Source organism: Thamnophis sirtalis, unplaced genomic scaffold (assembly GCF_051295495.1).
Source record: "Thamnophis sirtalis isolate CommonGarterSnake01/CBP01778 unplaced genomic scaffold, rThaSir2_p1.2 scaffold_5, whole genome shotgun sequence".
NCBI lineage: Eukaryota > Metazoa > Chordata > Lepidosauria > Squamata > Natricidae > Thamnophis > Thamnophis sirtalis.
In genome coordinates, this window is record NW_028261385.1 from 113,415,528 (window position 1) to 113,432,644 (window position 17,117).

The following is a 17,117-nucleotide window of genomic DNA, read 5'->3' on the forward strand; positions in this document are numbered from 1 at the left end:
GAGTCCCTCCCGGAGAAGGGCGGCATACAAATAAATTAAATCTGAAATCTGAAATCTGAAACTACATTTAAAGTCAAACACGAAAAAACCCACAATATCTGCTTATGTTGTTTTAAAGGGGGGGGGGAAGCCTCCCCTCCTGAAACTTGCAACCACTGAAAAGAATTTCTAAGGAAACCTCAACTCTTCCCACTTTCAGCTGTTTTCCTTTGTAAAATAATATTGTCCATTCCTGCTTCTTGTAACTTTTCCAATTATTATTTTAAAATATAATCTGCAGGATTTCTTTTCATACATACCTCTTTTACTGAAGCAAAGATATGGTATTTGAAGTTAAACATAGTAATCTTTTGTAAACAAAACAGTAAATAGCAAATTATTGTAAAGTAAAATATTTAAATCTGTCTAGCAATAGCAGGAAGATGTACCTTACCTTTTGATTTTTCTGTTACAGCAGGTGTGACAGTAACATTATTTGGAATAGTTCTGTTAGAAGAAACAGAAATAGTTATAGGTGTGCATACTGTAAATAATCAAGACACGTTTAAGTCTTTGTTTCAAAATCTGCATCTGCACTCTTTTGCACTTGTTTGGTAGAGTTATTTAAGACAGCAGCTTTTTAAAAATCCAATGCTCCTTTCTGAACAAAAGCATTTTACAATTTTTAGCAATTTTATTGCACGCTTTATCTGAAGGATAGTAATTTTATTAAGATGCCCCCAGTATTAATATATGTTCTTAAAAAGTAAATGTGGTCAGAAAAGTATATGGGATTTTCTAGACAGGAGCATTTTTTAGTATAAGTATATATGAATATTTTCTAGTATGTTTTCTAATATATGAATACATCTTCAAAGCAGAAAGAACAAAAGATCATCTTAAAGATACTGGTTTTTCAACAGTTAGTGAAGTAATTGTTCTGATTAAAAGCTATCTGCGATAGCTTCCCAAACAGACATTAGGAAGGGTCTTCTGTTGATCCAGTTGACCACCAGATGAGAAAATCTAAAGCTGAAGTAATCAGGTCTGGAAAAGAAGCTTCTTTCTGTTGATGAATTAATGAGCTCTCTAGTCATCTTGCAAAATATACGGCTGCTCCATTTCATATCCCTTTAGTCCATTTTGACCCAATGTTAAATGGGACTGTTCTCATCATGCCTGCGCAGTGTGTGAGGGACAAAACATCTGCTTGATTCTTGAGAATGTGCTGCTCTCCCTTTTCAGCAAATCATCAGCCACACAGGTAAAATATACACAAATCAAGCACAGTATCCGGGATGGGGAGAGCCAGACTCCAGGACTCTAGCCAAACATTTCTTCCTATGACCTATTCTGCCATATCCAAGTTGAATACTTGGGGGGGGGGGGTTGTTAGGGAAAAAAAGATCAGCATCACAAAGGTTGCCAAATTCAAAATCATTGGTTATGTTTAGGAATTTATCATCCTTCTTTTTCTTTCTTTACATAGACAAGAGATGGGGAGAGAGGCAAGCCTACATCCGCTTATAAGGAAGAATAAGAACTCTCATGTACCATTAGTCACCAAACTTAATCTGATAGAGTGCTCACAGAACATAGTACTTTTTATACAACTTGCAGCCATCACTGAATGCTATTGGCCTTAAAGGAAAAAATATGATTTAAACCCAGGACAATTAAATATAGTTAAAGAGAACTTAAGGGTTAGAGATGGGACAAAGATAGGGTCAAGTGAGGATACTGCTTTCTACCCATATAAGAAACAGGTTTATATTGCTCTAAACCCATATTTATTTCCCATTCAAGGCAATAAATATAATAACAATAGCAATAACAATAACAACCAACAACAACAATAATAATAATTAAGGAAGCAGGTACATTAAAGAAAGAAACAGAGTCACTAATCCTGGCTGCACAAGAACAAGCTATCCGCACAAATAGCACACTGGGTGCCATTCCAAAAGCACTTTTGGCATGCCATTAAGACCAAAATCAAAAAATCCTCTGATGATGCCAAATGCAGACTTTGCAAAGAAGCTGATGAAACTGTTGATCACATATTCAGCTGCTGTAAAAAAATTGCGCAGACTGATTATAAATTGCGGCACAATTCAGTAGCACAAATGATCCATTGGAATTTGTGCAAAAATTATAATATTAAAACAGCAACAAACTGATGGGAACATAAGCCTGAAAAAGTCACTGAAAATCAGATGGTCAAGATCTTATGGGATTTTCGTATACAAATGGACAAAATACTGGCGCATAGTACACCAGACATTATACTGGTTGAAGAAAAAATAAGGTTACAATCATAGATATCGCAATACCAGGTGATAGCAGAGTCGACGAGAAGGAATATGAAAAAATTGCAAAATACCAGGACTTAAAAATCGAAATTCAACGATTATGGCACTAACCAGCAGTGATAATTCCAGTGGTAATCGCTACACTGGGTGCTATTCCAAAAGCACTTTTAAATTACATTTAAAACAGTTAAAAATTGACAAAACCACCATCAGTCAAATGCAAAAAGACGCACTGCTTGGACCTGCACGCATATTACAAAAATACATTATGACGTCCTAGGCCCCTGGGTAGGGCCTGACTAGTAATCAATGCCAAATCCGGTGAAACAACTGTCCGCTGTGATATAATTCTGTTGTTGCAAATAATAATAATAATTTAATACTTTATTAAATTTGTATGCCACTCAATTCACAATGACTGGGTGACTGAGAAGAATCAAGCAAAAAAATTACAATGCAATCAATAAAATAGAAAAAAATAGAGATAACATGACAAGCATAATGAAGAGAGGGGTCTCATTCTCACACACATTATTTGGTATCTGGAGGAAAATTTACTTTCTGACAATGAAAATGAACTCTAAAGACTTACAGTTGTTTTTGGCCAAATTTTTTGATTGGCTGGTCACCCTGGAACAAATCACATTTTTTCCTGATATCTGGAGACAAGTAAAAGGAATTTTCACCTAAAACACAAGGGAGAATGCATAAATATTTTCTCATTTTCCAAACATATTATAGGAATTTAAACCATATCTTTATTTACACATTCTAACACAGAATAAAATTTGCGGCATCACGTTTTGTCATGTGATGTATGATAACTTTTTCCCCCTTCACTAACATGGATGTGGCCAGTGGGTGATGCATCTGGCCCGTGGGCCGCAAGTTTGACACCCCTGTTCGAACATTTATTTAGATTTAGTAATTTTCTGTCAGCACAAGGAGTCAAGCCTACATGTGTAGAGTTCAGGTTTACTGCTTTATTATATTCTGCCTATTATACAGGAATTTCCCATCCTCAGCCTGGGAACAAATACATACAGCTCTGTGGAGCTCAAGGACCTGGGTGAGGAGGTTAGTTCTGGATCTGTTGCAGCCACATAAGAACTTGAGGCTAATTCAGCACTTGAGGCTTCACCCACCCCTATCCCTGCTTCCTGGCTTGGCGTTTCCCAATATTTTCTCTATTATTACTATAGAGATATACACTAGTAGATTACATGAGTTCTCTTTTGGCATTAATCTAGCAAAAAATAGTGCTGTTTTTTGTTCCGTGGTTTCAAATTATATCCGTTTTATGTCTAGATACACAGCTGCATGGCATTTTTCTTACTATTTTTAAATGTAACTTGTTAATAATTTTTAAAGCGAAAAAAGAAAAGAGAGAGAGAGATTGAGCAAGCATGGGCCTTTTCTTTAGGTAGAATTAAAGGGTTTGCTATTTGTTTAAATAGGAAACAGGACACTTTGTATAAAAACACTGATATTTTTTCCCAAATTTAATATTTATAACAGAGGAACTAGAAATTAAGAGGCATCTAAGATGCATGCAAATTGTGTTTACTCAGAAGGATTAATGGTTCCAAATTTAATAGTAATCATTTTAATCAAATCAAAATCCAGGAATCCTTTCAGAGAAATCCATCTGATCCTGCAATTCTAGGATCAAAGCATCCAATTTGGCTGGCAAACTTTTTACTTAAATATGACTAATTAGATCTATGTAATCCTTTTAATCCAATCCAAAACTGCCAAATTTTAGGCTCTGCTGTTTTGCTTGGGACTCACAGAGAATCAAAAAGCTATGGGGCTGCTTATTGCTCTAAAGCCCCACTCCCCATCTTTTAATTCATTTTAAACATTGAATGTTAACTATCTTTGCCTCTTTTTAAACTTTATATATAGTTTTTATGGTTTAATATTTTATATTCCACCCAGACTCCCTCTGTGAGAGAACTGGATAGTTTCTAAGATGGATGGATGGATGGATGGATGGATGGATGGATGGATGGATGGATGGATGGATGGATGGATGGATGGGCGGGCGGGCGGGCGGGCAGGCAGGCAGGCAGGCAGGCAGGCAGACACTGACTGAAGCACTCAGTCAAATATATGGTTTTAGGTTTATTTTGCAACATTGTTCTTTGACTGTACAGTCTTGCACCCTAAACTATAAAAGAAAGTTTTTCCTCCCAGATTCAGGTGTTCTTCGGTCTAACCCTTTTAACTCTCTACCTTTCACTAACATATTAAGCATCTACTTACTGTTGATGAAGGACGGCAACAGGCTTCCAAAACGTAGCAATGGTTCTTCATGAAGTTGTGATGCCTCATCAACATATTTGAAGAAGACATCATTAGGCTCACTTGCCAAGCTGTAGATGCTTGGAATATTAATATTCCTACCAATGCCAATAATGACAAAAAAATATCCTTTACATTTAGCTTCTACAATAACTTTCTGAAGGTGTTCAAGTTCTTCCTTTTCAATGCCTCCTGTCATCATCAAAACAATGACTTTGTGATCTCTGGGATTTGGTGCACTCTCAAAAATATGCCTCATTGTATAGTCTACTGCAGTTGCCACAGCCCGTGTTCCATATAGTTGTGACATTTGGTTTTGAATGAAATCTGTTAATTTGTCCCTTGGGCCATAATCTGTCAGTGACAATTCAACTTTGACAGGAGATATGCTTGAGTTTGATTGAAACTCAAAGGGAGCATGTTGGACAATGGCAACCCTGGCATGGTGTTGAGATAACTTGGGATCAGAACTAGTTTCCAGTTGGTTTACAATATATGAAATGTAGCTCTTAATTTCTTTGAACTGCATTTGAGTGGTGCTCTCAGAGCTATCCAGGATGAATGCTATATCAATGTCAACATCTGTAGACGCTGCCCGTCTGTCTCTGCCAAAGCTACCGCTCGGGATACCACAGCTGGGATCAGGATCACATACATCTAGACAAATAAATATATAATTATTACATAATTAATATTTGCAGTGCCCTTTTTTTGTCCATCAGTTGGACAAAAACAGCAAGATATACAATCGTCAATTGTGCCAAAAAACCAAAGCATCTACCAAAAACCAAAGCATAATTGGCAGTAGCTTCAAATTATGCATTGAAAAATGCTTTATTTCTGGATTTGTTTAGAGTGATTATAAAACTCCTTGACTGGCCCATAAAAGTTTCCACCACAAAATTTTCCACTACAATGGGAACCATTGCATGTGGCAACTGAATGACTACATTATGAGAAAATTGTAGTATTGCTTTAACGAGGCTAATTATAGATTTAAATTTCATCTGGGTTTCATCACTACTAAAAGAACACCAGTGGTGAATGATCATGAGAACAGAAATGTAAAAACAAAATGTCCCTTGAACAGCACTATTAGAAACAGAGGAAGCATTAGTAACAGTAAAAAAACAAATACAATTGTTCACAAGATTCTTGAAGCCTGCTCAGACTGAACTGCTGGTTCCAGAATGGTTTCTGACCATGGCCTTATAAGGCATTCTGATCTAGTCCAAGGTTGAAAAGAAGGCAGGTCCATCCATGCAACACAGCCCTTACATGGCAGAGCTTAAAACAAACCAAAAAACCCTCTCAAATTTCCTTGGTTCCCTCTAATTTGTCAAAAATCTTCAAGCAGACTGCTTACAAATTGATTTTGTCATAGTACACAAATATCTCAAGTAAAAAAATATGTCACATATTTTACCTAGACAAATATGGCATGTGAACACTTTCCTAATAGTTGCAGCCAGTTGACCAGCACCACCAGTAAATGCTAAAGCCTGTCCACCAGTGTTGTTTATCTAAAAACAAGAAGAGAAACATGCAGTCAATGGAATTCTGGAAACAATTTGTTAAATTGCCCAGAGTTTTTAAAATATACAGTATCAAGAAAGGGGTTAGCTTTTCTTAATTCCACTTGAACATAGATACAGATCTCAGTACATTTTTGTAAATTGTTCTGTATATTTATTTTTTAGATTCAAAGCCTACCCTTCTGTGTCATTGAGAGAAGGATTCAACATGAAAGTACAGTTGGCTATAAGGTCCAATTCAGATTTATCCAATGAACAGTTTGTCCATTCTTTATCTCCTACTTTACCTCCAGAATATCTGGGGGTAGGACTTACAACATGTGGGCCTAAATTTGAAAATGAAATCTCAACTGCAGCTTCTTGGTTTATCCACCATCCATATTAACTTACTCACAAGAAATGTGATGTGAAAAACTAATAGTATATACTTAGTCACAAAACTCATGAAGGGGCTTTGAATTAAGTACAAACCCAACTAGTTTCTAAAACTATTGTGATCATAAAATGGAGAATGAATTATTATATTGTTATCTTGAGCTCTAGTAGAAGAGGTAGGAGAAAATGTGTGTGAGAGAGAGGGAGGGAGGGATGTCAACAATGACCTCTTAAACCTAGATCATGCATGAATTCTCAAATCCAATTAATGTGACTACACTATCAAATGAGCAAACTGTATAGGATGATTTTAACTGGGATACCATCCATCTCTGGGAAAGATTACTTATCTTGATGCTATTCAAATTAAGAAGCTATTTCAGAAAATTATTGTTCTATGTAGATTTCCCGCCATTGTCTGAGAATTTTCCTTTTAATCCTTTTAAGGATACATTCAAAAATAATGGTTGCCACACATTATTCTAACAAAGAGGTTTTCTTATGTTTTAATTAATCTGAGTGCAAGACCATCTTTTTCAAAACAATGACATAATAATTGCCATCTCCTTAGTCTCTTCTTTCATCCACAGTATATACTGATTTGACAGCTTCAGCTGGAAAAGAAGCAGCCATACGCTATTAATGGACTTTATGGCTTATATCCAAACAACTGTTTACATGATCAGAAGCCAGATGCTCCTGCTTGGATAGACAGTCATTTCTGCCAACTTCCCCCATCCTCAGGGTATTCCCCACCACCACATGATATGCTTTTTCTTAAATCTTTAGTACTGTTTATTATTATTATTATTATTATTATTATTATTATTATTATTATTATGTTAATCTTTGGTGAGATTCACAGCCTTTGGGGCTGGTTGGTAGCTCAACAGCTCGAGTCCTAACCAAGGACCTAGGAACTGTTGTTGTTATTATTATTATTATTACAAACAGATACAGGAGGAAGAACTAAGTCCCACTGAATGCATAGAATATCAAGTATACAATAGATCTCTGGAGTCAAATTATTATTTTGAACGTATGGAAACTAACAAACAAAAACAGAAACCTGCCACATTAATTGGCAAGCTCCCACTCCTTTCTGAAGACAGTCAATTTCCTATTGTGGATGGATTTAAGGGATCTTATGGGTGTCCACAGCATATGATTTTTAAAAAAATCAAGATGTTGGTCACAACAGTACAGAGCTTCAATTGCACAACTGTGGTTGCCATCTTGATTTTTTTTATTTTACCATGCTCAGAAAAAACATGTGAGGGAAGTTTTGTAGGCATTTCCTGGGCAAAAAGAACTATATGCAAAAGCATCCACATTGACTGCTGCTTTTAAAACTTTGCCTGGCTACTGCTGATAAACCACAAAGCTTTCACGCTGACAGATGTAAGTTTGATTCATTCATATATGAATTCTCTATGCAGCAGCATCTTTTCCCAGGATTAAATGGTTGTTGCTCACAGCTGTAGCACAATCTGGGGAAAAGATGCATTTGGTTTAGGGAGTGGTCACAAGTGCTCTGCACATGGCTGCAAATACTCTGAAGCAACCTTTTCCTTTTCAAATCCAAAATATTGTATGCTCAGTGATCCAGGGACAGTAATCAATATAAAAAATAACAAAATTAAGCCATTTTGTTGAGCGCTCCTGAAAGACAGAAGTAACTGACTGAATCCTATAACAATGATTGATTGATTGATTGATTGATTCCTGGAAAGATTCTGCAAGGAGGAGAAAAACAAAAGGAAGCAAACCTGTAATGCATTGATAAGGGCCTTGTCCTCTCTGTTTGTAAGGAATACAGGTACAACTCCAGAAATGTAGAGTCTTAGTACTGCTTCATTCAACTGTGGAGATGCTTTTGTGGGCCCATTGGTGAAGAACACAGCCACTTTCCTCATAAGGAAGCCACTACGTGCACGCTTGAAAGTATTCCTAGCCACAAATCCCATGGCTGTTTCTAAGCTACGTTGTTTGGATGTCTGAACAAATTGGAGGTCCTTGATTAGTTTTACCAACTCCTTCTTCTTTCTGGAGTCAGCAAAACGTATCTCAGTGGTAACTTCACTGTTGTATGTAACCAGTGCTACTCGGGCACCTCTGGGGCAGTTGCTTTCTGCAATTGTGATATTGTTAACAATTGACACTACTGTGTCCTTCATTCTGTTGAAAGTGTCTGCATTTCCACCAGCAGCAGTATCAAGAGCAAAGGCCAATTCAGTTGGATAAACAGGACATTCTTTTGGACCTGCAGAAACCGGGGACATTAAGAAGCAAGTATTATGAGAAAAAAGGTATTAGCCGTACAGCCCCCTTCCCCTCACTCCCAAAAAGGAAGAGACAGAGTTTACCAGTGAATAATTCAATGCTTGTCTTTCAAAGAAGTTGTGTATGTCGGTTTTTCATCTGACTGCAGATATTGAGTAATTTAAAATGAACTTACCATAACAGCAAGCTGTGAATAATAACAGAAAGAAGGAAAAGAAAGAAATTACTTTATAATCTCTACCAAAAAGCCAACTACATCAAGACCAGAGGCAAAAGAAATAGACTTACGGCATTTATCTTTGATATTGCGTATAAGTGTACAGTGCTTTAAAGTAAAAGAGAGAGAGAGAGAGAGTGAAAAAAAGGTTTCCAGCATGAAGAAATACAAAAGATCTGATACGATAAATTAATGGTTGACTTACGTCTCTAGACTCTCCTTTACTACCCATAAATCCCTGAAAGAAAGATTAAAAATGTAGATATAATTTACTGTGAATAAATTTAACTACGCTTGTTTAAAATTGACTTGACAAGTTAAGACACTTAATTAATCATATGGGAGAACAAAGTCCAGAGATTGGGGGAGAAAGCCTTGTACGTGAGTTTCCAAGAGCACAAAAAGCCAGTCTTAGAGGCTGATTTTGTGCAGGCTGATCCAGAAGGAAGCCACTCATGGAAGAAGTAAAGCGTTCTATCAAAATAACACTGTGCATTCAGTTTCAGCCAGTTTTACTATCACATCTCCTTGAATTAAGGGCTCTCCTGTATGTTTTTCTTAAAGTTTTTAAAAGTTTTTTTAATCTCTTTTATTTTACAGATTGGGATATCTTGCCATGTCTAGCAGATATAATGAATTCAGATAAAAACACAGAAACATGGAAAACTGATGGCAGCAAAAAAGCTTAAATGCAGAAGTTGAAGTGCTATTGCTATCTGTTCCTTATCGGTATGCATCTCAACACAGGGGAAGACAAAATCCTGCTGGTTTACTATATTAGATTTCTACTTTTAATGTACATTATATACATTGATACATTACATTTATCTACACTACAATAGATATCTACATCTACATTTCTATATAGCTGAAGCTCCCTGAGCAATTTTAAAAAGTATCCTACTTAACAAAATGTGGGAAACATATTGCAAAACCTGAAATATTTACAAAGTTTTTATCTCAGAATCCAAAGTGAAACTTCAAAATTTATAACTTTTGAATTTTCATAGCTGTACTTTATTTTATTGTAACTCAGTAAAATGTAGGTCTTTAGCTTTTGTATTGGTATCTGAACAGGCTCATGGCAGAATTCCCACATAAGCTAGCCACAATTAGTTCAGTAACAGTTATCAGTTCCTACAATTTTACTTAATCTATGTACAATCTAGAATACTTTTAAATGATGCAAGCAAGTCAAGAATGTGCAGTGTAAACATATTAAAGTCACATCTCAATTTTTGTGGTTCTTATGAGTTTACGTAAGAGAATGGATTTTAATTTAACTTTACAACATGTGAGTTTATTTGCAAATTATATGAAAAGAAAGGGCAAAGTATACTAGTAAGGTGTAGTTACTAAAGCAATAACCAGAATAATAAAAAACTTACAGGTGGTCCTGGATATCCACTCTCTCCTTTCTGACCACCTTGGCCAGGTTCCCCTGAACGTCCCTAAAAAGGGAAACTAGGCATTAGACTCAGATCATAAATATTTTTTCATATTATTCATCTCTGCTCTTTCAAATTAATTAAATATGTCCTCATTTGTTCAGGTTTCTGGATCTATTCCTAATATTACATTGAAGATTCCACTGCAGTATTCTCCATTGCTCTGACTCCATAGATTCTCCTCCTTTATCCTATATTCACTAGGTATCTACAGTACCCAACAATTGTTACCATTACTTTAATCTTGAAGGTTTGTTTAAATTAGCAATCATTTATTTTTCACATCTCTTTTATTTGTTGTAATTCAGTCAGTCTTGTTGGATAAAAGGAATTTGGGTTATATATCATTGTGCTATTTTTAATCTTTCTTGAGGGTCATCTAGTTAAAAGCATATTATAAATAATAAAATTCATTTCTCTAATAATGTAAGATTAGATGTGAACCAATAAGATTGCTTTTGAGGGAGGCAGCTACTAAAACCCAAAACATTATATTTTTTTCCAACAGCTTTTCTTCAGAAATTGTGGGAGTTTCATCACTGGAGACTTTCAAGAAGAGATTGGACTGCCATCTATCAGAAATGGTGTAGGTCTCCTGATTGGGCAGGGGGTTGGACTAGATGATCTACAAGGACCCTTCCAACTCTGTTAATCTATCTAGACTAATTTGGTAGTAGAGTGGAAGATATATAAAATGCACGGAGTGGTTGGACTAGATGACCTACCAGATCCCTCTCAACTCTGTTATTCTGTTATACATGTGTGTGTATACGTACGTACGTATGTACGTACATATGTATAGACACACATTATCTAGTGAAAAGATAGGGCTTCCATCTGGTGAAAAGATAGGACTTCAATGAACATATGTGTGGATACAGGCAATGTAAAGCATCTTGTCCAGCCAATCACAAGTGAATGAAATCAATGCCTTCTAGCTCTCCAGATAGGGGGCCCTTCTAGTATTTACAATAAAGTAGCAATACCAACTCGGCAATGATATTTAAATAAGTACTATTATAAAAGATGGGAATAACCCATCTCCTATTACACTGCCAGGGTGATACAACTTTTACTTTGTTATCTTTCTTCTAATTAAGTACACAATAGCTCTGCCAGTAATAGTTACAAAATGACATTTAGAACAAAGAAAATCATTGGGGGGGAGATGAGTCAAAGGATGAAATGGCATTACCCGTTCACCACTGCTTCCTTTGGGTCCAGGTTTACCATCATCACCGTGATCTCCAGGTACGCCCTAATCCAAAATGAGAAGCAGAGCATTTACTCTCTAATAAAGATCACATAGGAGTTTAAGTACTCTGCAAAGACTAGAAAGTGTTTTAAATACCCGTGATCCTGGGTATCCTGGGAAACCGGGTTGTCCCTGTGGAGAAAAGAAATTGAAGTCTTAGAATCACAAGAGTTGGCTTCCTCCCACCTCCCCTGATCTCTTTTCTAGTGATTATAGGTATCAACAGAGGCACTACTGAAGATTTTGTTCTGCTGTAAAACCCAAATGATCAATATAACTCTTTGGAAGAATCACAATATAATAATAAAGCCTCCATGGCGATTCTGTGCAGTTAAATTCAGGGAATCACAAATCCCAAAAGTATGTTACTTTAACACTGAGGATGGCTCAAATCAGACCACACTCCTTATAATGAAGTTTAATCTTTTCACCCAAACTCATTGTTCCAAATACTTAAAACTTTCTCACATGAGTGTGTTTAAAAAGGTTTTTAAAAAACTACCTCTACTGGCATCAATTAATAATTATCCATAGAATTGAATTAAGCAAATCAGGAAGGTTCAATGAAGAAGAAAACTTACTTATGAAGAGATAAAACCAGAAGGGCAGCTTGCAGACTACAGATTTTATATTTCATTTATTTTGCCTACTGAACAGGTATGGGGAAGAGAAGGAAAGGCCAAGGAAAAGTAGATTTGAGACATGGACACAAAAAAGCTTGGAAGAAAATCAGAGATATTGTCAAAATTGGGTGTGGGAAGGTGGGTGTTGTTATCGCCAAGGAAGAACAAAAGAAAACAGGCAGTCTTGTCTTAGAAGGCAAGAGACCTTTGGTTTCCTTGCTGCAAATTCTGCTGTTGCCCATGCTGTATGGATTAAGGAAATTTCAGATGTTTTTATAAGTCTAAAAAATGATCCTAAACATACGGTTCTGCCTTTAGGTCCTTCCTTGCCAACTCCATCTCGTCCATCATCTCCCTACAAGATGCAAAGGCACAAATCAAAATAAGGAACAGTCCTGGGATCCTGAAAAGTCTCTTTGCACATTTGCTGTATCATAAAAGGCATTACATTCTAAACAATTTAATACTAAGAATGTTCTTTCAACTACAGGAGTGGATGGGACCCTGTGAAATGGCTTGTAAGCCATCTGGACTGACCTGCAGGGAACAGACAAGGTTTCTAATCAAGAAACATGTGGACAATATTCTCAATGTTTAACAAGAAAATCTTGATTATCCCTGGAATCTGTTATACTTGATCTTTGAGTACTGAGTAATACTGGTTCCTAGTAACACTCACCATTTCTCCTCGGGGGCCAGGAGGACCAATGGGCCCCTTTGGACCAGGCTCACCAGCTTCACCCTGAAATATTTATTTGAATGTATCATGTAATATATACACACAGTGCTTAGAGAATAATAGTATTAGCAATAGAAATAGCAATTAGACTTATATACCATTTCATAGTGCTTTACACTCCTCTATAAGTGATTTAAAAAGTCAGCATATTACTTCCAACAATGTCAATGTTATACTAATATTAAAAAAATCTTAACAACCAAATATAAAGTAACAGTAGTCCAGGGAGTAAGCATTATCAGAGTCCCGAAGGAGTAGCAATAAAGCACTTCCTCAAAGTCAATAGTGGAGGACCTCAAGGGGAAAGCTATTCCACAAATGGGGAGCCACTGAGTAAGCCTGTCACTGGACTCCCCTTCTCCTGACAGGCCACAGGGTGGAATCCAAAGGAATAATTCTTGGATTAAGCACAGGGGATGGACAAGTTCTGGTCAGAGAAGTTGGTTCTACAGGTAACAGGGCCTTGAGCCACTCAAAAGTTTTAAGGCATTGCAGTCAAACGCCTACTGGGAGCCAATATAGTAACTGCAGCAAAGGTGTTATCTTGGTAAGGCAAATTTCACCTGTCAGCAAGCAAGCTATCACATTTTGCACCCACTGTAATCTCTGGGTAGTCTTCAATGGCAGCCCAAATAATGTGTGTACTACAGTAATTTAACTTTAATGAGGTACTGTCACCAAAGCTTCCCATTCACAGAGGAAACATAAGTTGTGCACCAGCTGAAGCTGTTCCTTCAAGTATATCTCTGAGTTCAGGAGAACTTCCAAGTTGCTAAAATAGGACGGATAAAGAATCCAGTATTTTTTGAGTAAATGTCAACCATTAAACTTGTGTTTTCCCATGCACTTTTAAAATTAAACAAGATACAATATGCTTTTCAACATTCCAATGAGAAAGCTTAATGATATTGTGATCTCAAATTAAATATTTAAAGATTTTAACAATATTCTTAGTTTCTATAGACATATTTTTGAGAGCCAGCTTGATGTAGTGGTTACGACTGGAAAGATATATATGAGGTAGTGAAAAAAAGATTTATTTTAACTGCCACCATTTCTGTTATTTAACTAATAATTATTAGAGCTATTAAAAAAAACTGACCTTTTTACCAAGAGGACCAGACCTACCACGTTCCCCAACACCTCCAGCTGGACCACCAGCACCCTACAGAAACAAGAAATTATAGGATGGACATATTAGTAACTGAAAAATGGATGAAAATAATTATTAAAGAAGGGAAAACTCCTTAAACATACAAAGAAACAAGCCTTGCTATGAAAAATCAATGTGGATTCTGCAAAGGTGAATCTTGCCTCATCAGCCTTCTAAAGTTTTCTGAGATTCCCACAATGGAATCTCACAATGGAGCCTGTGAATGGAAACAAGCCTGTATAGATTTCTATAAATTTTCAAAAAAGCTTTGACAAAGCCATTTAACAAAAACTCTTCAGTAAACTTTTTTTCATGAGATAAAGACACTTGTCCTTTTATGTATTATTGAATGATTAAAAATGACATGCAAAATTTGGAAATGAACAGGCATTTTTATCATTGCAGAAAATAAAAAGGAAGGTCTTTCATAAATGATTCTGGCTTGGGATGCCAAACTGTTAAGGCAGTGAGAATCAAATGAGATGGTAAAAGATTTCAAAGTAACTTGTTAAATATGTGAATTGTTAAGCTTATAGCAAATTAAATTCAATTCAAACTAGGCAACAAAACTCTAGCTTCATGTCCACAATTATGAGATCTGCCTGTAAGTAACCATAAAAAGGACCTTGAATACATAATAGGTAGCTCAAGAGGTTGACTCAACATGCAGTTGCCATGAAAAAGGCAAACTCCACGAGAGTTGACAGGAAGTTCTTCAGCTGGACAAACGTGGGGGGTGTGGGCTCTCAAGAGCCTCACATGAATCCTGTCTGACAAACCAACTTTGAGGTCCATTTGGACTAGAACCCCCACTTGGAGTGGGGGCGTAGAGGACAGCATCTCATGAGACCCAGGGGGAGGCAACAGATCCCTCGCAGGTTGGAGATTTGTCTTCTGAATCAGAGTCGGGGTGACAGCCTATAAATATGTGTGACAAGATGCCGAACTTCTTGTCAAATCAAAAGGAACAGGAGGGTTCGGAAGAGATGAGCGGCTGGTAAGATAATTTATCTAACCCACAGCCATAAATCAAACCTGGAAAAGGCAAAGAAATCTTAAGAACATAAATAAAATTGATGGTCTTTCCAAAAAGAAAGAAAGAAAGAAAGAAAGAAAGAAAGAAAGAAAGAAAGAAAGAAAGAAAGAAAGAAAGAAAGAGAAAATGGAGGGTTGAAACACCAGCCCCCCCCCCAAAGTTATTTATTTGAAACAATTTTGGGCAGAAAAGAGAAAGCAGAGAAATGACAAACCCACTCAAATATAAACTTTAAACTTTTGGATTTGAAAAAGAAACCAAACATTTTGAAAGATTTATTCTGTTTGAACTTTTTCCAATTAATAAATCTTAACTCCAAAAGAAAAAAAAGAAGCACTTCTTCTTCCTGATAACTGATAACCTAACTTTGACTGTGCAGGAAGTTTTAATTAACCAACTGCCATAAATCAGAACTTTGAAAAGTAGCAGGCAAAAAGGATACCCTAATCTCGCTGATCGCAAGCCTGTTTCAAGTGATATATTGTGAGCAGCTACAAGAGACCGGGCCGGGTAAGGGAAAGAATAACAACAGAATAATAACGGAATCCAAACTGGGAAATACAAAGGTATTTTTTGCTTTGTTTTATTTTCTTCTTCTCCTTTCTTTTTTTCACTCAGCAAAAGAGTAAGATGGCCCCAGCTTGAATTTAAGGTGGTCTAGTGGTGATCTGGACATTAAGGTAGAACAAAAGACTAAGATGGCCACCATCATTTTCCCCCACAGCTATTGAAGTAGACAAACTTAAGGTGGAACAGAACTCTGAAACAAGAACTGCATAACTGTATAATTAACTGTAACTTTGGAAATGGACATCATGGAAAACTGGGAATTTGAAGAACAATGTGGAATTTTAAAGAATATACATAATGTCAACTTGTAAAGCATTTCCATGACTACTATCAAGTTGACATAGAAAAAGGGAGAAAAGGGAGGAGAATTCCATGCATACCTTTGTCCAGAGTCAGAGCTCATATTCCTACAGTTGGCATGTGTAATGCGCACGTTCATAGCCAGCCGCAGCACCTTGTTGGTGGATGTGATTTATGACACAGACAGAAGGGAGGGGATACACGAGTATAAAGTTCAGATGCCATTAAGTGGGAATCAGTTTCAGCTCCACAGAAGAACATGCCAAAATGTTAATCCTAATAAATGACTGGATTTCTTTTGAACTTTGTCTCAAGGCTCGTAAATTAATTAGGTCATATTTTGGAAACTTCACAGAGAGCCAAAACTGACTTTTAAAATATATCAAGATTTCTGAGTTTCCTGAATCCTGGGTTCTCCAAGCACTTCCCCAATATTTGGGACAACCATGGTTGGAGAGAGAGATGGATTGCAGCTGGAGGTATGCGGCTAGCTCCAGACATCAAAGTTCCAGGCAGCCAAACTGTGATGCCTTTCCCAATGGTAGAAGCAAGAAAGGATGAGTACTGGTGGAAATTAGCCCCTAAGGCAGCTGAAGTTGAATTCCCTTACCCTAGTCTCCAGATAAAGGGAAGGGTCTCAAGCAAGCTGGCAAAGGTGGACTGGAGTTGGGACTAGGCACAAGCCAGGCTCCCAAAGCCCCAGATGGAATCCCTGGAGAGTGCAATAGAAAAAGAGAGGGAGGATTTTGACCAGACCATCCTTGCTGATAAGGGGCCATCATGCCACTCAAAAGAGAGGGGAGGGACATCTGATCCTGTTGAGGGGAGGAGTTGCAGACTGGAGCGCGGCCCCCTCCTCCACCTAATAGAAGGAGAAGGAGCTGAAACTGATTTTCGTTTAATGGCTTCTGAACTTTACTCCTGTATCCTCTCTCTTTTGTCTGTGTCATAGATCACATCCACCAACAAGGTGCTGTGGCAGGCT

At 37.0% G+C, this 17,117-nt stretch overlaps 1 protein-coding gene across 1 annotated transcript in view; it reads right to left on the reverse strand.

Annotated features, from left to right (window-relative positions):
• Positions 1-17,117, reverse strand: part of COL6A3 (collagen type VI alpha 3 chain) — a 128,678-nt gene that overhangs the window by 24,909 nt on the left and 86,652 nt on the right. Inside the window, exons 26-39 of the mRNA XM_087716595.1 lie at positions 14,176-14,238; positions 13,014-13,076; positions 12,639-12,689; positions 11,808-11,843; positions 11,652-11,714; positions 10,397-10,459; positions 9,214-9,246; positions 9,080-9,116; positions 8,967-8,978; positions 8,278-8,771; positions 6,025-6,121; positions 4,560-5,255; positions 2,884-2,977; positions 434-486 (exon numbers count right to left, since the gene is read on the reverse strand). Of these exons, the coding sequence (XP_087572721.1) occupies positions 434-486; positions 2,884-2,977; positions 4,560-5,255; positions 6,025-6,121; positions 8,278-8,771; positions 8,967-8,978; positions 9,080-9,116; positions 9,214-9,246; positions 10,397-10,459; positions 11,652-11,714; positions 11,808-11,843; positions 12,639-12,689; positions 13,014-13,076; positions 14,176-14,238 (1,855 nt within the window). The remainder of the gene's footprint in view (positions 1-433; positions 487-2,883; positions 2,978-4,559; positions 5,256-6,024; positions 6,122-8,277; positions 8,772-8,966; positions 8,979-9,079; positions 9,117-9,213; positions 9,247-10,396; positions 10,460-11,651; positions 11,715-11,807; positions 11,844-12,638; positions 12,690-13,013; positions 13,077-14,175; positions 14,239-17,117) is intronic.